The 27,437-nt window shown below is 41.1% G+C and overlaps 1 protein-coding gene across 2 annotated transcripts in view; it reads right to left on the reverse strand.

Annotated features, from left to right (window-relative positions):
- Positions 1-22,211, reverse strand: part of ST8SIA1 (ST8 alpha-N-acetyl-neuraminide alpha-2,8-sialyltransferase 1) — a 151,194-nt gene extending 128,983 nt beyond the window's left edge. Inside the window, exon 1 of one of the 2 annotated variants that reach the window (XM_003988490.6) lies at positions 21,323-22,211. In XM_003988490.6, coding sequence (XP_003988539.1) covers positions 21,323-21,558 — 236 coding nt within the window. In that variant the 5' untranslated portion in view covers positions 21,559-22,211. The remainder of the gene's footprint in view (positions 1-21,322) is intronic. The other variant, XM_019834673.3, reaches the window with a different exon arrangement.
- Between the last annotated feature and the right edge of the window lie 5,226 nt (positions 22,212-27,437).

The following is a 27,437-nucleotide window of genomic DNA, read 5'->3' on the forward strand; positions in this document are numbered from 1 at the left end:
TTGGATAGAAAGTTTTAATTTTGTAATAATGTATCAATTAATGAAATTCAAATAAAAATATCAACAGAAATCATTTTGACTTGAAGAGCAATCTCAGTTGTTCCTAGGAGAAAAATATGAAAGAAGTACAAAGAAAACTCTGGCAAAAAAAAAATGATTTATGAGATGTTAAAATATACCTTAAAGCTACAGTAATTGATACAGTATGGCTGTAGAACAAAACTAATCAGATAAAGCTATGGAAGAAAAGTGGGATTTCCAAAACAGACCCATACAGATAGGATTATCTAGAATGGATAAACTTGACATTTCAAATCGGTGGAAGGAGGTAAGATTTTTGTTTTTGTTGTTGGGTAATGAGGCTAGAACATATAGGGAAAATACTTGATCTCTACTTCATTATACTAAAATAAATCAAAGATAGGTCAGAAATTTTAACACACACAAAAAAAAGCTAAATCATAAAAATACTAGATGAAAATACCTTGGGCTACAGGAATCATGACATAAAGGTTCAAAAGCCAAAAAAGAAAAAAAAAAACTGATGAAGTTGATTACCTGGTTATTTTTAAAATTTCCACAGGAAAAATTTTTAAACATAAACATAAGTAAGCCAAAAGACAAACTGGGAAAAATATGTGCAACAGATATGGCAAAGAGCTACAGTGTTTTAACAAAGACACATTGGGTTGAAACCCAAAAAGGATGAGATGAGCAAGTCAAGAAGAAAACAGGCAAAAGACCTAGAGGTACCCTTCATAGTAGAGGAAACTGTCAGGAATAATAATAAAAAAGTAAAATGAATCTCAGTCTCACAAATTAAAATTATAATTTTTCACCTATACATTAACAAAACATTTTAAGGTTAATTATACTCAGTACTGGAAAGGCCAGTAGGCTCTTAGTCACAAAACAGATGACTTCAAATAAAAGACAATTCATAAATATCAATTTAAAATTAAATGTGTTGCTTCATGACCCTGAAGTTTTCCCTTTAAGAAGCTATCCTGTAGAGATAAATGCAGAAAAAAAAATAAAAAAAAAAGAGATAATTGCAGAAGCAGAAAAACATACTTCCAGGATGTTTGTTAAGTCATTTTTCATTTAAAGAAAAGGGAAAAAAAAATATGATGGTCAACCCTAAACTGGAATTTCATATTTTCTCCACATTTTTTAAATGAAATAATTTTACTTTGTACCACACATACTGAAGGAGGTATCCATTGACCCATATGTTGTGGGTAGGAAAAAGAGAATATTGTCACAAATGATTTTTATGTGATTTATTACTTAATAAATGTTAGTTATCTATTACTATATAATAAATTACTCCAAAATTCAGCAGCTTCAAGCAACACTTACTTTTTAAAACAGTTTAAAACAGTTTAAAACAGGAGTGTCTTAGCTAGGTGGTTCTGGCTCAGGGTCTGTCATAAACTTGTAGTCAGGCTGTTGACTGGGGGCTAGAGTCAACTAAAGCTTAACGATCCACTTCTCAGTTCATTGATGTAGTTGGTTATGGCCTTGGTTCCTTGTTGGCTATTGACCAAATACCTCAGTTCCTTACCACATGTTCCTTACCAGTGCCTTGCCTCAGTTCCATATATTGCCTGAGTGTCCTCACAACATGGCAGCAGGCCAGAACAAATGACCCAACAGAGAAAGAGAGCACCCAAAATGGAAGCCACCATCTTTATAATCTAATCTCAGAAGTGACATACCATCACTTCCACAGTATTCTATTCTATTCTAGAAGTCACTAAACCTAGCTTACACTCAAAGGGAAGAGGATGACACATGAATACCAGGAGGTGGGGATTGTTAGGAGCCATATTAGAAGCTATCACTCTATGTAATACAAACATGGAGTGTAACCAGATGTTTCTATAGATAAAGATATAAAAACTCATATGCAGGAGGGGAATTATATGCCCTGGTTTGTTTGAAATAGTCCTAGCTTATGCCTATTGTCCTGGAATAATGACAGTATCAAAACATTAACACTGTTTACCTATAAGGAATGGGATTGAGAAGACTTTTATGCTTGCTTAATATATACTTATATAAAGTTTCAATGTTGACAATAAAAATGCATTACCTTATAAAGAATTTTCAAAAAACAGAAACTAGACCTCTAGATTATCTTTCATAATAACTCAAAATATTGTCACATAAATTCCATTTCAGTGACAGTGACTGAGTTCAAAAGAAAAGTCTGGGGATTTCAGCAATGGAGAGAAAAGAAAGAATACTTCCTTTTTTAGGTGACACAGATAAGTCTCCACACAGTGGCTATTCCACTCCTGTTTCTCACAGTTGAATAGGTTTTAGTCCCCCCAACGATGGCATAGTTGATATGTTTCTTGGCATCCATCTCACAGATATAAATGGGAGATAACCAAGTAGGCTATGACAGCTAGATAGGAGAGCCAAAAAAGAAAAAAGAAAAAAAAAAATTCTACAACTAAGCCACTGGGATGAATCAGAGATGCCAGGCAGAGAGAAGAAGAAAGAAACACCTTGCCCATGACTTGAGCCCACTGCTTTATTTGCAGGATCCTTGAGGAGTAGAAAAAACAGTCTTGGATATTAACAATAGTCAAACAAAGCATTAATTCACCTTCATAAACTGAAATTTTTCTATTTGGGATTCTTTCCTTTGTATTAAGACACTGCAATATAAGGAGGCATCAGGCTTTAACCTGAAGCCCTGCATGTCAATGTTGGTGTGACTGCAAAGGGACAGTCTGGTGTAGTAAGAAGCCCCGGAGCCTTACTTAAAGCCCATGAGCCCAAGAGCCAGAAAGACCATTTCCTAACTGCATAATCTTTAGTGACGTCCTTGAGTCTTTTTGTTTCCATTTCTCCATCAATAAAATAGGACTACTTCAGTCTTTTCAACAAATGGTGCTAGAACTGGACATCCACATGCAAAAAAAAAAAAAATTAATCTAGACACAGATCTTACACCCTTCACAAGAATTAACTCAAAATGGATCATAGACCTAAATGTAAAATACAGAAACTATATTGGGGCACCTGGGTGGCGCAGTCGGTTAAGCGTCCGACTGCAGCCAGGTCACGATCTCGCGGTCCGTGGGTTCGAGCCCCGCGTTGGACTCTGGCCTGATGGCTCAGAGCCTGGAACCTGCTTCCGATTCTGTGTCTCCCTCTCTCTCTGCCCCTCCCCCGTTCATGCTCTGTCTCTCTCTGTCTCAAAAATAAATAAACATTAAAAAAAAACCTATTTAAAAATACAGAAACTATAAAACTCCTAAAAGACAACACAGGAGAAAACCTAAATGACCTCAGGTATGGCAATGACATTTTAGATGCAACAGCAAAGGCACAATCTATGAAAGAACTAAGTGCTAAACTGGACTCCGTTAAAATGTATAACTTCTGCTCTGTGAAAGACAATGTTAAGAGGATGAGAGGACAAGCCACAGACTGGGAGAAAATATCTGCAAAGACACAGAAGATAAAGGATTGTTATTCAAAATATACAAAGAACACTTAAAATTCAACAATAAGAAAACAAACAATACAGTTTGAAAATGGGCCCTCCCCCCAAAAAAACCCCACCAAAATCATATATACAAAGAACAGAAGTGAGGGGTATGAAAAATGAGTGGACATGTTCAAAAGGTACAAACCTGCAGTCATAAAATAAATAAGTCTGGGGATGTGACATACAACACCATGACTGTAGTTCCTAATACTGCATTGTATGTTGAAAAGTTGCTAAGAGAGTAAATCTTAAAGGTTTCATTACAAGTAAAAAAAAAAAAAAATTTTTGTAACTGTGTGGTGACGGATATTAACTGGACTTAACCTTAGTGATCATTTTGCAAAATATACAAATATCAAATCATTATGTTGTACACCTGAAAATAATATAACATTGTATGTCAACTATATCTCATTTTCTTTAAATGGGCTAAAGGCCTTAACAGACACCTCACCAGAGGGCAAATAAGCATGTGAAAAGATGCTCCACATCATATGTCATCGGGGAAATGGAAATTAAAACAATAAGATACAACTACACATCTATTAGAATGGCCAGAATCCAGAACACTGACAACACTAAATGCTGGCAAGGAGCAACAGGAACTCTCATTCATTGCTGGTGGGAATGCAAAATGGTATGCTACTCTGGAAGACAGTTTGGCAATTGCTTACAAAATTAAACATACTGTTATCATACAATCCACAGTCATGCTCTGTGGTATTTACCTAAAGGAGTTGAAAACATGTCCATAAAAAACATGCACACGCAGGTTCATAGTAACTTTTTTTAAGTTTATTTATTTATTTTGAGAGAGAAAGAGGGAGAGAGAAAGTGAGCAGGGGAGGAGGAGAGAAGGAGAGAGAGAGAGAATCCCAAGCGGGCTCTGCACTGACACAGCCCAGATACAGGGTCAAACTCACAAACTATGAGACCATGAACTGAGCCAAAACCAAGAGTCGGGCACTTAATGGACTGAGCCACCCAGGTGCCCCCATAGTAGCTTTTTTTTAATCATAAATATCAGTGATTGCCTAACAGATACCATATATCAGAAACAGATCACAGAAAGTATCACAGACAAGTGGAAGACTTTACCATCAATAGAATGTGAATTGCTTTTCCTTCCTTTTCTACACCTCTTCCTTCACCTTCACCCTTTCCTTCTTCTCCCCCATTACTTATTTCCTTCCTCCTTCCTTTCCATACCTAATCTACTTCAATGATTCTTCTGAACCATCCATTGGAGGCACACATACAAAAGACTTGTCAGAAACTCTTGAGGCCTAGGGGTAGACATTCCTACTCCTTCTGTAAGGAATTCAGTTGGGCCAAGTATCACACCATTGACACAAAGATTATTACCATCTATTTTCCCTCCTCCAAGGAACCAACCTCAACTGTTTATTCAGCTATATACTCACTCAGACATGTATCCAGCTATTTAACATTTATTGAGTCAGTATGCCAATGCTGTAAGTCTGTGGGGCCAAACCATTTGTGGTTGTTTTTGTAATTCATAACTTCCAAAACTTGGAAGCAACCAACACACCCTTCAGTAGTTGAATGGATAAAGAAACTGTGGTACATACAAACAATGGATTATTATTCATCACTAAAAAGAACTGAGTTATCAAACCATGAGAAAACATGGAGGAAATATAAATGCTAAGAGAAAAAAAGCCAATCTAAGAGAAAAAAGCCAATCTGAAAAGGCTACATACTATATGATGTTCTGGAAAAGGCAAAACCATGGCAACAGTAAAAAGATCAGTAGTTGCCAGAGTTGAGAGAGAAAGGAGGAATAAAAAGGTGGGGCACAGTGGATTTTTAGGGCAATGCATCCACTTTGTATGTTACTGTAATTATGGATACATGTCATTACACATTTGTTCAAACCCTCAGAATGAACAACACAAAGAAAGAGTGAACACTAAGATGAACTATAGACTTTGGGTGATTACAATGTGTCAATGTAGGTTCATCAAATGTATCAAAGGTAGCATTCTGGAGGAGGTGTTGATAATGGGGGTGGCCACGCATGCGTAGGACTAGGAGTATACAAGAAATCCCCATATCTTCTTAATTTTTCTGTGAACCTAAAACTCCTCTAGAAAAATTACGTCTTTAAAAAAAAAGAAAAAAAAAAGACCCAACTTGCTCTTGAAGGCATATAAGGAGGAGGAAAGGAAACATGAGCCAAGAAATGAGGGTGGCCTCTAGAAGCTGAGGCCAGCCTTCAATTAGCAGCTGGCCAGAAGACGGCCACCTCTGTCATACGATCCCAAGGAAGTGAATTCTGCCAATAATCTGGATGAGGAAGGAAATGGATCCTCTTCTAGAGCCTCCAGAAAGGAATGAAGCTTGCTTATACTTTGATTTTAACCCTCTGAGACTTATGGCAAACTTCAATCCTACAGAAATATAAGATAATAAATTTGTGTGGTTTTGGGGGGAAAGGATTATCTTACAGGGCTACTATCATGATGTTAACATACATAAAGTACTTAAAAGAGGGTCTGACACATAGAAAGCACTCATTAAATGCTAGCTGTCAGCACCACCTACAATCTAAATGGCCTTAAGGAAATAATTACTCACAGACTGATTCTTTGTAAAATCAGGATAATAATATCTCCCTCATAGAGTATTTGTGAAGCTAAACGAGAAGACTGTAAAATGCTTAAAATAGTGCCTGGCATATGGCAGATACAAAACAAATAACAACTACACCATTAAAAATATCATCATTATTGCCTAAAAAAATGGATCTGATTTTAAAATCCAGAGTTAGATGGACTGATATATTGTACATGAAAGCATCTAGCATTGTACTTGCACATCATTGGTGCTTGACAAATGTTCATTAAATATGAACTTAAGTTTCCATAGCTCATCTTTATTCTAAAGCCCAGAGAATTGTTTTAGACTGCTTAAAAGTTACAAATCTTGAAATCTGATACACTAGGAGCAATCTCATGGCTTCCTTATTGGTTCTTTCATTTTGTAACAGAATGTTCAGTGGGATTGTGTGCTGTAATCATAGTTGAAGTCCAAAACTTGAGACACAGCTGCTAAGAACCCCACCTTGAGTTCAGAGGGCCACTGGAAACGTGGTTGTGGTCGGCCCCCTAGCAGAGTTTGGGGGGGGGGCTGATTTGAATCCAGCCCCACCACCACAACCACACCCCAACCCTGGTCAACAGAGAGAGAAACTGGGAGTGAGAGGAATCTGTTGAGGAGTGGGGCTTCTCCCCTTTTCTTAAGAGGAGGAAGCACCCAAGAAAATCAAGACTGGGAGTACCTGACCATCCCCAGCTGGAGTCTGCTTAGCCAGCATACTGGGCATTCTGCCCCCCAAGCTTTCTGAGCAGAGAGAAAATGAAATGAGGAAGAATTGGCAGTAGAAGAGTGACTCTAAATGGCATGGTGACAATTGGAGACATTTGTGGCAAGACCCCAAAACAGGGGGTTGGAGGGTCTTGAGCGCCTTGTTTGTGATAAGAAACCTTGCTCACCTGCTCAAGATGAAAGACCTGACCCAACCGAGCATTTCCCTATTTCTGGAGCCCACAGGGATCCTTTAAGAAACTGCATGATTGAATTTTGTGAGGACACGAAAACTTATCCAGGAAATAAGTATAACAAAATATGAGCTTTTTCTTTCTTATCTGGGGATTATGGTCAGAAGCCAAAACTAAGACCAACATGTGCTAATTACTCTATGTTTTAGGTTCAGAAAACTGCCAGAAGTTGAAGCCAGCCACCTCTCTACAGGTTTTCTAAATGATACCAGACCAAGAAGCACACAGCTGACTCAAACTGGGGAAAGACCAGGAGAAAGGCACAAACTTGGGAGTATGGGCCATGTTTTTTCATGCCACTATTGCCTCTCCACCCTTGTGGATGTGCTTTCCCTCCCTGCCAACAAAGGAAGAAGAGGGGTGAGGAGCTCAAAAATAATCACTTGTAAAGATAATGAGAATATGCAATAAAGAGAAACAGGCATTTTACTCTTGAATTGATTACTGCACCCTTGCTCTCATGCTGTCCTCACCCTGCACTATTAGTGTGAAAATTAACAAAGGGAAACCTCACTACAATGGAGTCGAGGGGCCAGAAGGGGGAGCCCTCACACCATACTACTCTACCTCAGGAATTATCAACTACAGACCACCCTCCCCCTCCCCACCCCCCACCCCCCCCCACCCACTATCCCCCCCCCAAGCCCAAACAGAAGAATGATCAAGAGGGAAGAATCATCAATGACAGTCCCCAACAAGAAAAGATGTACATTGCATCTCTTACAAGAAATCAACTACCCTTGCAACTCAACCAATGAGAAATCATCATCACCCTGAACTCCTGCCTTTCTCCAATGGGCTTTCCTTCAGAACAACCCTCTCAACTTTCTCCTTCTCCATAAAATAATGTTCCTCTCCTTGGTTGGCCTAGCCTATGGTTTCAGCCACACCTTTCTTTCCCCAAATTGCAATTCTTCATTATTCCTGAATAAACCCATTTTTGCTAGTAAAATAACTTTTTTTTATATGAAATTTATTGACAAATTGGTTTCCTATAACTTTTATTTTTAAGATCAATGCTGGAGGGGCACCTGGGTGGCTCGGTTAGTTGAGCGCCTGACTTCAGCTCAGGTCATGATCTCACGGTTCGTGGGTTCAAGCCCCGCGTCAGGCTCTGTGCTGACAGCTCAGAGGCTGGAGTCTGCTTCAGATTCTGTGTCTCCCTCTCTCTCTGCCTCTCCCCATTCATGCTCTGTCTCTCTTTGTCTCAAAAATAAATAAAACATTAAAAAAATAAATTTAAAAAAAGATCAATGCTGGAAAAAAGGAAACAGAAATGGAAAGAGATGGTTAGGCTGAGAGGCGGTGGGCTGTAAAAATCCCTTTGGTGTGGCAAGAATGGGGAGCTGCTAGAGGATGGAGTGTTTACCAGTATTTCACCTATGAAGGCTGCACACCAGGTGAAGGAACCAGGCCAGTTTGCCCTTAGAAGAGATGTGGGCAGCCTGTCAGGGTTCACCTGAGAAGCCACAATAATCAACAGAAAAAGGACTGTGACTATTCACGTCCTCCCTGCCCAATGGGGGAGAGTGGGACTCTGCTTCAGAAAATGCCCTTCACACTTCTACTACACCTGCTCCAGGTTCAGGAAAAGCCAAAGCAGGCAAAGATGGCAGACACAAGAGTTTTCATTGTGCTTTAAACTAAGCAAAACTGAGCTAAGTACCAGAATTGACTGTCCCAATAGTCGGGATGAATAAAAATTGATAAAATTTGGCAATGTTGGCCAAAGACTCATTAGAGCCAGCTAAGCGGGGCAGGGAGTGGGGTCAGGAGTTAGGCCTACCACGGCATGGTTGGAGTAGTTATTAGGAAAAAATAAAATGACCGTGTTTTTACCCCAAATTCTATTTCCAGTCCCTCCCCTTCCTGTCAAACTCCCTCTCTTCTTCTTTGTTATGGTAGGGTGGCTCCTTGGTCAAGATCAGTTGCTAACAAAGTGAACAATCCCCAGCTAAGTCAGCCAGCCTCATTCTCCCAGTAATTGAGCTTTGCTTTCCCCCATGGACTTGTGTATCTTTTAGCAATTTTTTAAAGGGCTTTTTCTCTCTTTACATGTCACGTGCTGCATAGGTTAACCAGAATCAAAAGATATTATACAGATATTATAACTGTACAGAGGCCTCTGACCTCACAATCATGATGCAGGCCAAAGCCAGAGTGGACGAGAAGAGGGACTTTGGCCCAAATACAGACACAGCTAAATTCTGAAAGTGAAGTTAAACCTGGGCTTGTTTTTCCTCCATAAAAAGGAGTTGAGAGATTTTTTGGAGAATATCATTGTTCTTTCTATAATGTATGCTGTGTGCTTACACATTCTAGGAGGGGAAGGCCCCTGTCTTCCTGGCTAACTACTTTATTCTCAGCATCTAGCTGCAGTGCCAGGCATAAAGAAGGCACTAAATAGTTATTTGTTGAACAAAGGAATGAGTAAAGGAGTTAATTAATGATTGGTAGTGAATATTGACAGCATGGAGTCTCAATATTAGGCAATGAATGAAACTCCTTTTAAAGGTATTCGTACAGCCATCTACAGGCCTTGCAAGCAATCTAACGTTTTCATTCATAAAAGAAATACTGGTTAGACAGTAAAGAATGTGAGGAAGGATCAGAGACCAACGAATATAAACAAGACTCCGTCTCTGACCCTAAAGCACCAAAGCAACAGTATGTATAGCTGCTTCAAATAGGTGCAAGAGAGGAGAAGGACAGAGGACAGAGATGATTTAGCCCAATGTCAACACAATCGATTGCCAACACTCAACTTCCAAAACCAACCCAACAAAATATCATCATGGCGTTTTTGTGCCTTTTTACTGCACCCTTATTCCTCATATCCCAGGGGGATACAATCTGCTCCAATTTCAAGCCCAAGACTTTCAATTTTAGTAAATAGGAAAATGACTCTTAAAATAACAGTCATAACATCTGTTTTATTTTTTTATTTAAGACATCAATCCTTTTCCTTGAAATCTCTACCTCATCATAAGGAAAAATTAATTTTCCTTTCTCAATTACAGTTTTTAACTGCTTAAATCCTAGAAAAATAGTATGAATTGTCCCATAAAGGCATTTTTTAAACAAAAATGAAACACAGAGCTAGTTATCAACTGTACAGTCATGAAGAGAATAACTGTGACAGAGGAAGGCACATGTTCCAGTGCACTAAATAATTCCTCATAGAGAGGTCTCCATAGTGCTCGATGAGTGGACTGCCACCATTCATACCCAGTTATATGGGAATCTTTCCTAGTTGCCTTCACCTCTTGAAAATTCCCTAAGGAGAACTGCATCACTAAATGTTCACAATCATTGTATGCTTTCTATTGATGCAATAACCGTCCACATTGAAATGGAGGAAAACTCAAATCTGCCCTTAGCCAAAGTTGAAGATTTTCTATGAACAACCAAAGAAGCCAGTTATAAGAATTGATGTCGGGGTGGTGGGGGGAAGTCAAGAAACTACTTTTAGAAATTTATACTAAGAAAATAAACATTAAATGTTTAAGATGTATACACAAGAATGTTCATCACAGCATTATATACAAAGGTGAGAAATTGCAACAACATAAATATACAGTAACAGTGGATTAAATAAATCTTAACTAACCTAACAAAAGAAAATCTCAGCCATCAAAAAGAGATGCTGTAGCTCTACATATATTGCTATTTAAAAAATTCACAACACACTGTCAGATTCATTATATATTTTTTAATGTTTTTATTTATTTTTGAGAAAGAGAGACAGAGTCCAAGCTGGGGAGGAGCAGAGAGAGAGAGAGGGAGAGAACACAGAATCCAAAGCAGGCTCCAGGCTCCGAGCAGTCAGTACAGAGCCCAATGCAGGGCTTGAATCTACAAACCATGAGATCATGACCTGAACTGACGTTGGATGCTTAACCAACTGAGCCAACCAGGCACCCCTCATTATATTCCTGTTTTATAAACACACAGAGAAGCATTGAATAGTCTAGGAAAATATACACGAAAATATTAGCAATGTGTGTCCCTAGGTGATTAAATGTCAATCACTTTTACAAATGAAAATATTGTTGCTTTTATCATTTAAATGTCAAACTTGAGAAAGCAGAACTGTTTAAAGAAGCTTTTTTATTTCACATGCTCAGGATTTACCAAATCTATATGAAGAAATATTTAAAGAAAAAATCTAATATGCAAATTTGATATCCTTGAAAAGGATCCTTTTGAAGAAAGTAATTTCTTCCGATATGGTAACATTTAAAAAGCTCACAGCAGGGGCGCCTGGGTGGTTCAGCTCCTTAAGTATCTGACTTGATTTCAGCTCAGGTCATGGCTCAGGTCATGACCTCACAGTTGTGAGGAGCCCACGTTGGGCTCCATGCCCAGCATGGCACCTGCTTAAAATTTTTCTCTCTCTGGAAGCACCTGGGTGGCTCAGTGGGTTGAGTGTCTGACGTCAGCTCAGGTCATGATCTCACGGTTAGTGGGTTCGAGCCACATTAGTGGGTTCGAGCCCTGCGTCAGGCTCTGTGCTGACCGCTCAGAACCTGGGGCGTGCTTTGGATTCTGTGTCCCCCTCTCTCTCTGCCTCTCAAAAATTAATAAACGTTAAAACAAATATATTTTTAATTAAAAAAAAAGATTTTCTCTCTCCATCTCTGTCCCTCCTCAGCGTGTGCATGAATTCTCTTTCCAAAAATTAATTAATTAATTTAAAAAATAAGAAACTCACAGTAAATAATGTTTGCCCAAAATGAAAATCATAAAGCAATTTTCTCACAAGCTTTTAATTATATGAGAAAATGTAAAAGATATAACACTGAGTGGATAAAGGGGAATATAAAACTAAATATACAAAGCATACACAATTATGCAATACACATATGCAAACAACTATGCACAAAAGAAACCGGGTTCATAATGAAGTACTTCTGAGGGAGGGAATTGTGAGTGTTTTTTTTCTCCTTTTTACTACACTTAAAATTTTTCTACAGTACACATCTATTACTTCCAAAATCAGACAAATAAGGAACACTATAAGTTTTTTAAATAAGCACAGAGTACATAAAGTCCTGTATATATTTGCTGTACCAATAGTTGAAATAAGTAATTTGTTCCCCAAAAGCCTGTTCTCATTACACTCACTTGGAAAGCTCTGGCACTCTGCTACGTAAGCCCTGAATAATAAAGAATGTGTAACTCTGAATTCACTGCAGCTTCCTCCTGGCACCTAATTAAAGGAGTGACACAGCTCCCCTGGTCTTGGCTGCTTCCCTTTCACACAATGCCATAGCTAGAAGACAGTCCAACAGAAAGGGAGAAAAATCAATCACTTTGAAACTCAGCATAAATATCTGAAACAGACCAACCATAACCCTTGGAACACCACATTACTCAATTTCTTACTAACTTGACTAATGACACTAGACCAGACTAAATTCTATAAAATCAGGAACCATGTCTTAACTTTAACCACTGTTTCTCAACACCAATGTGGTGCACAACAGGCATTTAGTAAATGTGGATGAGTGAATGAATGAATGAATGAATGAATGAATGAATGAATAGGGGATTTATGGCTGGGCTCTGTGCTCTTCCTTAAAATTCTACTGGCCATGTTACAGCATCCTTAGCACTAATTCTATGAAAGAAGACGCTGTGTCATAGGGTCACATTTCATTAGATATTCCATTACTGAAAGTGCAAGTAATAGGCATAAGATATGTCCCAGGAAGCAGCTTTTCTCATTATTATGGCTTAATAATTAGCAATAATTCAACACCTAATCCTCTTAAGGTAAGTACTGCCATCCACAGCTAAGGCTGAGAGAGGCCAGGTAAATTTTTCAAGGTCACAAAGCTAAGAAATAAATGACAGAACTAGGATCAAATCCTGATTCTCTGGGGCCCCAAAGTCTGGACTCTTTCTAGGTGGGAATAAGCATCCTGTCATCTCACCCAGGCAGGTGAGGAGGGTTATGGATTCTACACTCATTACTTCAATTATCCTCATAAACCTATGAAGTAGATGAGCACATCATATACCACTTTTCAGATAACAAAACAAAGGGACAGAGAGGTTAAGCAGCTTGCACAAGGTCACACAACTCCTGATAGAGCCAAAATAGAATGAAGAACTAAAAAGTACTATAGTTTACTAGGAATCTATCAACTCAATCAGAGAAAATGCATTAATTATACATAGCCAACATCATTTCCAAGATGACCTACAACTACGATCAGAAAAAAAACTTGTTTTTCTGAGTTCCTGCCTGCGCATTTTACAGTACGATAACCCTGCTTAACACCCACAGTCTGGACATTTAGATAAGAACTTAAGTTTAGAATTCCCGCCATAAGCTCCTGCTTTACTTTTTCCTGGTGAACCTTTAAAAATAACCACTTAGAGTTAAGCCCAGAAAATGTTAGTGACCTCTGTTCCAGCCACCTTACAAGTAATACGTGCTGGCTATCCTACTCACAATCTCCGGCTCATTCATGCCCTGGGACAGAGGACTGCCCTTCCCCCAGCTCATTCTACCCCCTCCATTCGAGGATCTGATCAATATTGTGACTCTACTTCCTTTGCAGGGGGGGGGGGGGGGGGCGGTTGAAACTGCATACTCAATCAAAATGACCCTGCATGGGTTTCCTTTTCCCAGAGTGGGAGCTGGGATGCCAAGGGAGCTACCTGCTCTCTCTGCCCCCCACATGGGTGGCTTGTACCTTCTCATTCAGTAGGTTAGAATCTGTATGCTCTTAATTCAATACACCAGCTCTGGCTTCCTAACCCACCTTTGTCAAAAGACAAACTGGCCACAGCCTACACTAACATATACAACTATTCAATTGATCCAACTAGCTCTCTAGATACTTCTCTCTGAAATGAAGACTAACAGACTTCCAAGTTGCAAAAAAACACATCAATTTGCAAGGCAGAGGACAAAAGCACAAATGTATCTAAATATTTAAAAGCTATAATAAAATCAACAAACAGATAAAAAATATGTTCTATCTTCCTATCCTCTGCCCTGAACAAATATACCCGCATAACCAACTGGAATGCCAGGTGTAAATTTAGGCTTCTCAAACTCCAGGAAGTTTGATACTGGGACATGCGAACCCCCAGTCCCATTTCCAAGTTCCTTCCACAGCCTCTGCCTCCCACAAGGAGCTGCTCCTTGGCCATCCCTTGGGCCTAGGAGTGCACACAGCAATGGAAAAAGCCACCCTGAGGATGAGGGATGGAGAAACAACCCAAGCAGGCATGCAGGCTGTGGAAGTGGGCTTCAGTCATTTGGGCAGGGAATTCCTGCCTCAAATGTAAATCACGGGGTCGACAAAGTCCCCCTCTGGCCTTGCCCCTTTGCAAAGGGCTGAGACCAAAGGAGGAACAGAGTGAGGCGCCCCTGGCTCCTCCTGCCAGAGTCTAAGCAGGGCACTAGTGAGAACCCTAGCCAGCTCTCACATAAGCTTTCAATAGAGACAGCTACTTAAAGTAAGCTTCCCCAAAGGCATCCCCTCTCACTCCCCTCCTTTAACCAAGACCTAGACATCCACCAAAGTACAATTCATCCACTCCTTTTCCAGTAGCCAAAGTGTTTATGGTTTGCAGTTTCCAGATTGAGCTATTCGTTGCATGTTTTCTGGGATTTTTAAAAGTCCTATGAACTAGGTTGGTTTTGTTTCTCTAAAGCAGTAATTCTCACGCAGGGGCAATTTCTCCCCCCAAGAGACATTTTGCTAAATCTGGAGACATATCTAGTTGTTTCATTTAGTGGACAGAGGCCATGGATGTTGCTATGTGTTCTGCAATGTACAGGACAGCCCTCTGCAACAAAGAATTATCTAGCCCAAAATGTGAGTAGTGCTGAGACTAGAAAACTCTACTCTAGAGTAAGAACTCTTTCAGAATAGAGAGGATGTCATTTCCTCCTTTGATCCCCACACAGCCAAGCAGAATATTGGACCTCATTAAGTATTTGTTAACTGACTGACTGATTAGCTGTCTGGTTTCACACCTTGCTGAAACGTTCATTCACACAATAACTCAATGAAAATTGAGCTCACTAGCCAGGAACTGTGTTCAGCTCTAGGAATGCAAATATCAATGAGTGAGCAGAAATGGAAGACAAACAAACTGATACTTCTAATACAGCACACTAAAATGCACCTGTCACTACCAGATACTTGTATATCTATTTATTAATTATGTCTCCCCTCAGTAGCTCATGTACTTCAAGAAAGTATTTCTTGAAATTCTTATAGTTATAGTTCTATACCTATAGAACTATAGTTATAGTTCCAGCATCTTATATGGTAATAATGGTAGACACATCGTAGTAAATATTTTTTGAAAAATGAAAGAAATGCAATAATATGTACAAGGCATTTAAAAAAAAACAGAAATGAGAAGCTTTAACACAACCTGGAGAGGAAAAAAGGAGTAAGAGAGGCTACCTTGATGAGAGCTGATATGGACTAAGCACTAATTATATGCCAAAAGCATTTTTCAATGCATTATCTATCCTAATGCTCACAGCAATTTTACAAGAAGCCACACTGTACAGATAAGGAAACGAACAGTGAGGGTGGACTTGCTCAGGAACACGGCAAATGGTGGAATCAGAATTTCAGCACAAAGGTCACTTTGGGACCTTTGCTGTTAACCAGTAAATGCACCGTCAAGAAGTGAGTAAGGATTGGCCAGATGAAGGACAAGGAGTTGTGGCCTTGAAGGAAAGGCATTCCAGTCAGAGTGAATGACACCAGTAAGATCAACATAGCCTGACTTGTTACAAGGAACCATACCCCTTACCAGCATTACTATACTATAAGAGGAACGTTGATGAAACATGATGTTGGAGAAGTAAGCATGGCCAGATCATAAGGGATATGGGTAGCAGTGCCCCATTTATCTAACATTGTCAGGGAACGAGCATAAGGCTTAGAGTCAGATAGCTCTGGGTTGGAAAACTGACCCATCATTTCGTGAATGGACCTATCTGAATCTGTGTTTCCTCATCCATAGCACAAAGAACATACAAATACCTACTTTGTAAAGTAGCTACGAGAACAAAAGATAAGAAATATAAGCCCTGAGAACTAGGCCTGGTACATTGTATGCGTCCAGTCAGAGTTCATGATTTATTTTTGCTATTGCAAGTTATTGCTAATGACTTTTTTCACATTTGTAAATCCACAACATAATTGAAGCTTATCTTAAGCACCAAAATTTATTAAACTATCATTTTCTTTCTTTTTATTTTTAGTGTTTTATTTATTTTTGAGAGACAGAGACAGAGAGAGAGACTGAGAGACACAGAGCCTGAGCAGGGGAGGGGCAGAGAGAGAGGGAGACACAGAATCCAAAGGAGGCTCCAGGCTTGAAGCTGTCAGTACAGAGCAGGACTTGAACTCACAAACCGTGAGATCATTACATGAGCCGAAGTTGGTACCCCAAACTATCTTTTTCTTGAACTATTTTTAAAGTGAATCCCAGGGCACCTGGGTGGCTCAGTCAGTTGAGTGTCCGACTTTGGCTAAGGTCATGATTTCATGGTTGGTAGGTTCAAGCCCCATGTTCGGTGTTGGGCTTTGCATTGACAGCACGAAACCTATTTCGGATTCTCTCTCTCTCTTTCTCTCTCTCTGCCCCTCTCCTGCTCATGCACACATTCTCTCTCTCTTTCTCTCTTTCTCTTAAATATAAACATTAATTTTTTTAAAAAAAAATAAAGTGAATTCCATAAATGTCCCATTTAACAAACATAAACCTTACATCCCATATATACAGATGGCTGTACCTGCCTCCCACCCCCTCCACCCCCAGTGCTGTTCTGTGGCCACCAGGGCAGCTGTAGAAATATCTGAAGCTTCTGGGATACACAGATTCAAAAATACAGACAGAAAAGTTGGCACATAAAGCTAGACGTGCTTAGAGTAGTATTTGGTTCAGAATTTGGGAAAGGAAAGAGGAACATCATGGCTTAGAGTAATGGTTAGCACCCAGTGAATGTACAGAATGTTCAAGGCACGTGCGTGTATTATCCTCTATCCCCCAATCCACCAGTAACAGCGATGTGCCAACTCTGCTCAGAGCTGACACATCCAATGCTCTTGGATACTGGATGTTTGTTCATTTTTCATAAACCACACCTTAAGCCCATTCAGAGATTGTGACCTGGCTTCCACCCACCTCCCAGTCTACCTTCCTACTACGTTCTCTGTGGGAAAACTAATACCTTTTTATACAGGAAGCACAGCAAGCATTTCCACACCTCCCTGCTTCGGCCTTTGCTGCTTCCCTGCCTAGAATATCCTTCTGCCCTCACCTCTTACTCTTACCCTATTTCACCATCCTTCAAGGCTTAGTGCAAACACCATCTCTTCTCTGATTTCCCTCCTTCCAGCAGAATTAAAAGCCATGTTTCCATGAACTTCCCCAGTACTTTGCTTGATTGTTATAACAACCATGTACAAACAGAGGTATGTGGCAAGCAGCATTCTAGGTACTTTCTAAATGCGACCATGTAATTTTCACTGCAAACTTGTAAGAAAGTATTACAAACCTATTTTACAATGGGGAGTCTGAAGCTCTTTAAGTTGAATTTACCAATGATAGAACAACCAAAAAGGAAATCAGCTGGAATTCCAACCACGTTCTTTCAGCTCCCGAATCCGTAAATTTTTCTCTCCACTATGCTGCCTTTCTTTGATGTCCCTATGTCCAGTTGGTTAATTAATTATACACAAATATGCCTGTCCCTAGGATTATGGCAAATTCCTTGATGCCAGGGACATGGGCATGTTCCTCTTTATAAATGTGGATGATAATGTATCCATTTATACAAGATTGTTAGGAGAATTAAATGAGACAGTACATTTAAAGCACATTGCACAGTGCAATGCACATTATAAGCTCCTAATAATTTGTTGGTTTTACTGTTGTCGTCGTCGTTACCATGTCTGATGCCAAGGATAAAGTCTGTCACGTAAATTGTGAGCTGAAGTTTCTTTCTGAGAAGGAAATCAAGTGGGTAAGGCCCTGATGGAAGAGACAAATGCCACTTTGGCTACTACTTGGCTACTCATCCGGAAGCAACAAGAGTTGCAAAGAAAGTCTCCAATATTTCTATGATAGGGCCAATTGATCCCTTAAACTTTCTGTTACCATGTGGAGGTTACAAAAACGTCCCATCTAGTTCAAAACTCTTGCAGCTTTGTTACTTTCTTCCTGCCTTGACCTATGCGATCTGCCAAGGTTCCCCCCCACATACCCGCTAAGAAGTCATACTTGAAGTCTGAGCCAAGAGAAGAAAATCACAAAAGTAAATGAAAGCGCAGAGGACAAAATGTAATGTGAAATTCTAATGCTTAATGAAATGCTCTAATTAGAGCATAATGAAACACTTTCCTTTGTCCTCATAGCATTTAACAGAACTTTAAATCATCCTATTGCTTTACTCATTCGTTTTTGTCAATCAACCCCTAGTAGGAGGTAAGCTGTCTCAGTGAAAGCAATCCTGTTCACTGCTATCCTCCGGGGCCTGATATCTGGTGCACAGTAGTCATTCATTAAATGTTGGTCAACTGACTGATTGCAATGATTTGTATGTATGTATATATGAATATGTGTATGACTTTATACATATACATAACATCATTCCACGGTTCGTAAATAAATATACATATCTCCATACTTAAGGGCATACAGTACATTTGTGTACATATATTTCTATCCGTGCAGAAGATGTTTTAGACTGGAAAACACAGACACCTGTTTGCAAAAGTTGTGTCTTCTTAACATCATAAAGGCCTCTGGCTTACCTATCTAATATTTTAAAAACATACAGTACTGCCCACATACTAACCACCCATTTTTTTAATGGATTTTATTAAGCATGCAGAGTACAAAAAATTTTTTGACCTAACAAACCAGGATACCTTTATCTTTCAAAACTCCTTGTCCCTAATTATTAGCTTCAGTGCAAAGAAGAGGGCAGTAGGAGCAAAATATTGACCAGTAATGTTTCTCTGCAAATTTGGCAGGTGAAACGCTTCAAATTCTTATGAGCTTCCCAGCAGTCTTTATTTAACTTGTAACATATACAAAAAGGTGTAATTCATGACAATTATAATAATTCCATTGACTGGGTAAATGTGCATCAGGTTTTTTTTTTATTTAAACCTATACCAACCCTGCAGAGTAAATGCTATTATCCCCTTTTATAAATAAGGAAACTAAGACTCAAAGAGAACAGCTTGCCAAGGATACTCTGCTGCTTATCTATCTAGTCATGGCATACTCAGTCTAGAAATTCTACTAGTCTAGAATTCTACTCCAAAGCCCAAACTCTTTTCAATAAGCAACGGGGCCTCTTACACAGTTTTACAGACATTCATCTTGAGGGATATGTGGTAAAGCAGTTTTTTACAGTGTATGGACTTCAATTAGTAATTCTCGGCACACAGAGGCTAGACTCAATGACAGCTAAACACACTGAAGATTACCCCAGGCTACTGACAGCAAGGGACAAATGCGTCTCAGAAACGATCAGCCTGTGTTTCTCAGAATATGAAGCATTTTCCACTTGAGTATGTCCTGCAAAAGAAATGTATTCTCTAAAAGAGCTTCATTATTCCTCCTCCTACCCAAAAAAATGGACTCTTTCATTGCAAACCAATGGGAAGTTCTTAACTCATTTCCTTATATTTCTTGGAATGAAAGTGCTTTCTGTCTTTGGAGAAAAGAGTTGCCGGATGCTATACCCTTTGGGTGCCTTTGAGTCGAACAATCAATACTGTGAAGGCAAGAGAAAATTAGCCCTTATAAACTTTTCAGGGGTGTAAGGTTATTTTTAAACTTAATGATAGCTGAATTCTAAAGAGAGGGAAGGAAAGTCTTCCCTCCCAGTTTAAAGAATTCAGCTGCCTTCCTCTAAAAGAATTGGCTATTATCTCTTTGACCTTCTTTCCAGAAGCAGGCCAGAGAAGAAAGAAACCATATGTTTAAAAAGTTTTTTGAAATTTATAGATGTTTCTGAACATTTGTAACCAACGGTAGTGAAAATGTTTCAGTTGGCTCTAGGCTGCCCATATACTGCTTTGGAAAAATCTTAGGCAGATCAAAGGAAAGTACTCTCCAGCCAGACCACTACACTCTCAGGAAGAGCTTCAGCCTTCTCAGCCCTGGGGACTGAAGGGGAAAGGGGCTCTTGACAGTGGTGTGTCCCCTCAACACACCCAGAAATGTGGAGAGGAAGGGGAAGCCGCACTGCCTTCCCTCCAATCTAACTACACAACCCCTGCTGCCAAGGACTTATTTTTAGACACTTCAGCTGAAATTCCCAGAAAGGAAGGGAAACTACAACCTCTGAGCGCTCTTCAGAGTTCTGATTTCCAACCTGGCTTGCATTTTTTTGTTTGTTTTCTGACTTCAAGTCTCTACCTAACGCCCAACTCCCATCCTCCAGAAGGCATCCACAAGATGTCTAAGTCACAAGAAAAAGAAAAAAAAATAGAGCTGAGAGCTGTAGAGCCTTATGTGATGAAAATTCCAGCTCCCACACATCAAAGGGACATGACCTTGGGGAAGTAACTCCTCCTTCTGAAGACTCAGTTTGTGGTTTGTAAGATGGGAATAATAATATCTGTTATTAGAAAGTTGTTGAGGTTTCAATAAAAATTGCACAGTACCCAGCTCTTAATAGGGCATCAGTAAGGGCTCTGTGTTTTGTCACTGGCACGCTGCACAAAGCAGCGGGATCCTGGCTAGGTATCCATGTTTTTCCTGCCCAAGACTTGTCCATCACTCCCTCATTAGTGATTTGTTACCAACCACTCACCTAACCTCAGGAAGATGCCTCTTAGCTGCTTCTAGTTATCTATAGTTTCAAACATCTGCAGCGCCCAAGAGCTAAATTCTCATTAAGTACAAAGGACAAAGTTAGCCTGGATTCTCCTTCCCACCAGTTATCTGCAAATCGTTGACTATAACTCAGGCTGGGGAAGAAACGCTTCAGGCTTTACATGGGCAAAGCAGGTGTCTGCACATCTCTTGGGGTCAGGGGTGTAAGGACCCCTGACTAAAGTCTTCAGGTTTAGAAATGGCAAAGAAAGGGGGTAGGACAAGAAGGACTGGATGAAAGAGATGCCTCTGCAAGGCAGTCCTAGCCAGTGACCCTGTCCTCGGCGCACCGGGAGTAAAGGACACGAGCGGGGAGGAGCTGCAAGGGGAGGAGTACCTGAAGACTCTCGCTGCTGTCTGGTTCCTTCTCCACGCCGTGCCCTGTTGCAGCACCCCTTGTACGATCTCCTTCTCGTTGGGCAGTCGGTAGACTGGGAAGACGTAGAGCCAACAGAGAACCACGACGCAAAGGGCACTGGCTCCCACCGGCAGCCGGGTCCTCGGGAACTTCCACGCCAGTACTGCCATGGCCCCTCTGGACGTGTGTCGCCGGGCCCGCCCGCAGGGGCTCATCGCAGCCCCGGGGTCCCGAGGGGGCGGCTTCAGCACAGCGTTAGGCAAAGTGGCAGCAGAGGGTCCCCCCACCGCCGGCCCCCCATGCACACACACCTTCCGCTTTCTGGCTTGCACTGGCACGCACGTTTCTTCGGCCCCCACGGCCCCAAAGGTCAGCGCAAGGATTTTTTTAAATGCAACTTTTTCAATGGTTTCTTTCTAGGGGAAGTGGCCGGGGGGCGAATCACGAGCTACGGTCATGGTCGCTTCCCCTGCAGAAGGCGGGCGCTGGGGTCTCCGAGAGCGCAGAGAGCGGCCGCGGCGAGTCGCTCCCGCCGGTTCTGCAGCATCACTGTCGCCCTCGGCGCGGGTCCGGGGAGAGGCTCGGCTCCCTCCCAGACTACTGGCCCGCGGCGTCCGCTTCTGAGAGATGCTCTGGCGCCCTTCGCCGCCTCTCCCCGCCTCCCGTGCTGCTTCACCGCCAGGCACCCCCCAGACACGCTCCCCGCGCCGCGCCAAGTCCTTGGAAATTTCCACCGCGGCCCGGGACCGCTATCCTGCCCCGGGCTTCTCCGCCTTGCCCGCCAGGACCCTCGCTCCCCACCCCTCCCGGAGAAGAAAAGAACTCGCTCTCATCAGTTAATTCAGCGGCGCGCCGCAGCCTTCCGCTGCGCCCCGGACTTCGCAGACAAACGCCCGGGGATTGGTGGAAATCAAGGTCTCCCCCGCCCTCCCCCACCCGCAAATTTGCCTCCTTCGACCCGTTCAGATCCGCGACGCTCGCCCGGAGCGCGCGCCTCTCCCTCCCTCCCTTGTTCTCTGGAGATAGAGGCAAACAATAAAAAATAACCCCCCACTCCCAATGTATGTATATATTTGAGTGTGGCAGAGACTGGCTGATAACCTGACCCTTCGGCACGCGGCCGGCGCGCCGGGGCTATCACTCCGCCACCGTCACCCTCGTCTCTCTACAACCGGTTGGTTTTTAACCCGCAGTGAGGCGCGAGGAGGCCGGCGGAGATTTATTCCTTCCTGGGCCCCCACCCCCATTACCCGATTCCGGCGTCCCGGCTCCAGCCGGCGCACGCGCGCGCGCACACACACACACGCACACACTCAGATACACTCACTCCGATGCTCACGGACCCGCACGCGCGCGCACGGGGAGGTGCGTGCACACCGGGATCCTCCGCCTCGACTCCGCCCTGCAGGGAAAGGCGCTGCTGCATCCAGATGTGCAGGCAGCTGGTGCCCAAGCTCGCAGACCTCGGGACTTGATAATGCCTCGGAGGCGCGTTCATCTCCTCTGCCATTTAGATTAAAGGGCCGTTTGTTCTTAGACCTCTTCCTCTCTCCACCCATAAGCTAATCGCAAGCCCGACCTTGGACAAGCGCCACTAGCTGAGGGACCCACGGTTAGCCATTTCAGCTCGCCTTGGCGGCCGACGCACAGCTCGGGTACCTCCTAGCGGTTGCCGATTCCATTTGCTTAGGCATCTCATCAAGCAGAAAGTGTGCAGGGACAAAGAAACCCAGCAGCCTACTAACCGGGTCAGCTTAGTCATCAGGAAACCAGAATCTAGGGCTAAAGCACCGTTTGCTCAGCTGACCAGGTTGCAGCACCCCAGCACAATCTCCAGGGCTGCTAAGTGACCCGGTATCTTTCTCCAGCATCTTTCTCCACTGAGAGCTGAAAGTTGAGAAGTTGATGTAAAGTTATTTACCAAAAATGACCAAACGACCACTATAGTGTCAATATTCCAACACGACTAAGGCCTCTTAGGAGAATTACCCTCCACGACCGGGCATACCCCAGGAATCTCTGTTATTTAGGTAAATCATTAGCGACGGGAGCTACGAAATTCCAACGTTATATCTTACCATAGTGGAGCCTAATAAAGATTGTTTGAAATGAAGACCACCTGAAGTCCTGCAAAGTAACCAACCCACCTTCTTCTGTTCTGAAAAGGCGAGGGATCTTTCCCAGAGTTGCCATAGCTATGGATAAATCACTTGCCGTCTTTTTTCCTACAATGTAAATAGAACACAACCCATCCCAAGTAAAAGAGATACTTGCAGAGCAAATAGCAAATAAATAAGCCAACTGCCCAAACTAAGACACTGCAGTTATGAAGGGGCTATGTAAATGTTTCCTCATTCAACATCATGGAAATGCATCAAAGTTCTGTCATATTGAGAGACTTCTGTGATGCAATGTGCTCTTTTTCCTTCTTCTGAAAACCAAGATTCTCTTACCTTTGTTGTCTCTTGCCTAAACCTACAATCCAACCTCATTCCCTGCTTTTCCTTAACATGACCACCAAATCTAGACAGGCTTAGCCCTCACCCTTCCAAGTCACACAGGGATCACTTCAGCACTGTATTGTAGGGTCCACCTCCTTCTTGCATGGGATGTCTTTTTTCTCCTTTCATACAAATCCAATGCATCATTAAAAGCCAACACAAATGGCTAAAAATTTTGCCCTCAATATGTGTTCCCAGACCACCTAAAATATACACTTCCTGGGATAGGAATTCAGTAAATGTTTGTGGCTTCTTCTCCTATTCCCTTTGACCTACTGCTCTGAACATCTATAGTATTTGCTGGCTCCAAAAAGTAATAAGACATTTAGATATGTTGTACCACTGGCATTTTTCATATGTAACTTTGTCCCAACAACTGGGCAGTAAGAGTATTTGGCCTTGTATATCAAACGATAAGCCTGTGCTCTTGATCCAAATGACTTTTAGTAGGTAGCTTACGTATTATTTTCTATGTCTGCATCTGAGTACACAACAGAGTCTACTCAGGACCTAAACTACTTTTAAAATTCTATAAATGTTTATTTACTGAACCAGTAAACATGATGTGTAAAGCTATTTTATGCCAGAAGTAAACATGATGGGAGGCACTTTTGTTACATCAGCATTGTAGTGGAAGCCAGTATAAGGGATAAAAACCACCACAGAATTGAAGCCATGGAGAAAAGAGGAAAAAGAGAAACTCTCATTGAGAAGTCAAGAGAGACCAAGATGTGGGAAGATGGTCAGAGTGATTAGGACACAACCAATTTACAAGTCAGCTTGGATGCTAATGGGTATGAAGACGAATATCAAGAGTCACGTAGAAATCTCTCATTAAAAGATTAAATATTGTCAATTAAAGAATTGTCAATGATTGGACAATTTAAAAAAAATTAATGTCATCCTTTCTTCTGACCCTCTCAAGTTTTTCTTGTCAGAATGGCTTGGAATGGAGGGACAAAAGCATAAAAACATGGCTTTTTATAGCCAGTTACAACACCAAAGCAAATAGGCTTGTAGAATGAAAAGAGCTATAAATGTAGTTTGTCTAAATAAATGTATTTGCTTATTTCCACTCCCTCTTGTGACCCCACTAAAAGAATAGTAAAGGAATAAAAGAGGCATAAACTCAAAAGAATGACAGAATAGGAAGAGATACAAAAGCAGACAAACGATGTCAAAAAGTTTACAATCAGGTAAACAATTGAACAAGTGATAACTGATAAATCAGAATATAGGAAGCTCTGAACCTTCAAGTGACTGTGTGTGTGTGTGTGTGTGTGTGTGTGTGTTGGCACAGGGTGGGGTGTATAGACAGAAGCCAACAAGATTCAAGCTAAATTGCACTATAGTAATCTTGAAAGGCTCAGAAATTAGAGGCACCTGGTACTCCTGGAGGTGGAAGTGATAGGTGAAACCAAATAAGAGGTTTGTTTGAAAGTCTTTAAAAAGAGCAGTGAAAGGCACCTGGGTGGCTTAGTTGGTTAAGCATTGACCCTTGATTTAAGCTCAGGTGATGATCTCATGGTTCGTGGGATCAAGCCCCTTGTCAGGCTCTGCACTAATAACGCAGAGCCTGCTTGGGATTTTCTTTCTCCCTATCTCACTGCCCCTCTCCCACTCACATGCGTGGACTCTCTCTCTCAAAAAATAAATAAACTAAAAAGAAAAGGAGCAGTGAAGCCTCTAGATCTTGTCTCCAAATTGGCTTAAAACACAAGGTTACTTCTCTAGAGAAATTGGACAGTACTAGTAAGATGACCTACAGATTTTGATATTTGCAGGTCTCCAATCAGACAGCAATGTCCTTGACTAATACCCTACGAGGAAGCCCACCAATTGATAAGCTCTATTCACACAGAACTTCTATCCTCTTTTTTAGCTTCATTCTTAGATATGAGTCAGGATCCCCATGCATTTGAAGAGACTCTCCAACAGGAACACAGAGACAAAACAAGCAAACAAGAAACACACACAGGAAAACTGGGAGGGCAGCGTGGTGTGGGGGGAATAATGCAGAAAACACAAGAAATCTTCATTAAAAGATGTGATGAATACTTTTACAGAAATAAGAGGTAATCTGTGAACCAAGAACACAAGGAATATTCAGACAACCAAAAATAAAGTCCTTTAAAATTAAAAATATAGTAAACACACAAATTCACAATTCATGGAAGAGTTGAACTATATAGTTGAGGAAGTACCCCAGAAAGTAGGTCAATAAGATAAAAGAGGGTTTTTTTAAGATAATAAATTACAGACTCAAACAGAAAAATAAACATCCAACTAATAGGAATCCAATAGGGGAAAACAACAGAAAGAGGAAAATTTTCAAAGCCATGCTAAAAAACAATTCTAAAATTAATGAATCCATTAAGGGATCAATAAAGTGAATAAAAAAGACTGATACCAAAGTATACAACAGAGAAATTTTAGAGAGAAAAAAAAGAAAAACTTGTGAAAGATTTAAAAACACACACCTACAAAGAGGTAGAAATAATAATGATGTTAGATGGATCAAAAGCAACACTGGAAACTATAAGAAAATGGAGTTAGGCCATCAAAATTTTTAATGAAAATTTTTCCCAAACTGGCATTTCTACACCCAGCTCAAATATGAAAAATGTGAAGGCAAAATTAAGACATTTTTAAATGCATAGTCCGAAAAACTTTACTCCTATGCCCTCTTTCTGGGAAGATACTGGAGATACTCCAGTAAAATAATAGGTTTACCAAAAAGAGGGAGCTGAGGATCCAGAAATCCAGGGCTTTCGTGCAGGAGAGACACAAAGGGGATTCCTAGGGAGATAGCTATGCCTCAGATCAAAAGAGCAATTAATTACTTTCAGTTTCAACTCAGACATAACTTGGAAGTTATAACTCCCATCCTTACAAGAAAGCTGAACAAGCTGAAAATCAACATCATTTTGTACTCATCAAAGACTTGAGGTCATAGGGCAAACCACCAGCTTCAGTCTGGAGAAACAGGCAAATCCAGAGTCAGAGCTAAGACCTGTTTGTCTGGGGCAAGAGATGCTGGAGCCATAAATTGGCGGGAACAGCTCAATGATGATTTGGAATTGGTAACAATGGAATTGCTGGAGGCTGAGTGTGAACTGGCATAGGGATGAGAAACTCCTGGGAGTCAAGTAGGCATCCATATTTTCATGAGTTTTATCTCCAGGAATCCCACCAGGTTTTCAGGGTGAAAAACTGAGAAAGATCCTCTTGGTGCTCTAGCAGGGATAGAGAAAGAGTAACCGTTGTGAAATATGGCCAAAGATTCTCCATATTATTAAGAAGGGCACTTGTCGTGTTGAGTACTGGGTGTTATATGTAAGTGATGAATCACTAAATTCATCTGAATATTCCTGAAACCAACATTACACTATATGTTAACTAACTAGAATTTAAATAAAAATTTAAGGGAAAAAAAGTCAATAGCAAGAGGTTTGGCAGTTTCTTATGAAGTCAAACCTATACTTACCCTGTGGCTCACCAAACCCACTCAAAAATATTTACTCAAGAGAAACAAAAACATAGGCCAACAAAATACTTTTACAAGAATGTCTGTAGTAGCTTTATTCATAAAA

The sequence above is a fragment of the Felis catus genome, chromosome B4 (genome assembly GCF_018350175.1).
Source record: "Felis catus isolate Fca126 chromosome B4, F.catus_Fca126_mat1.0, whole genome shotgun sequence".
NCBI lineage: Eukaryota > Metazoa > Chordata > Mammalia > Carnivora > Felidae > Felis > Felis catus.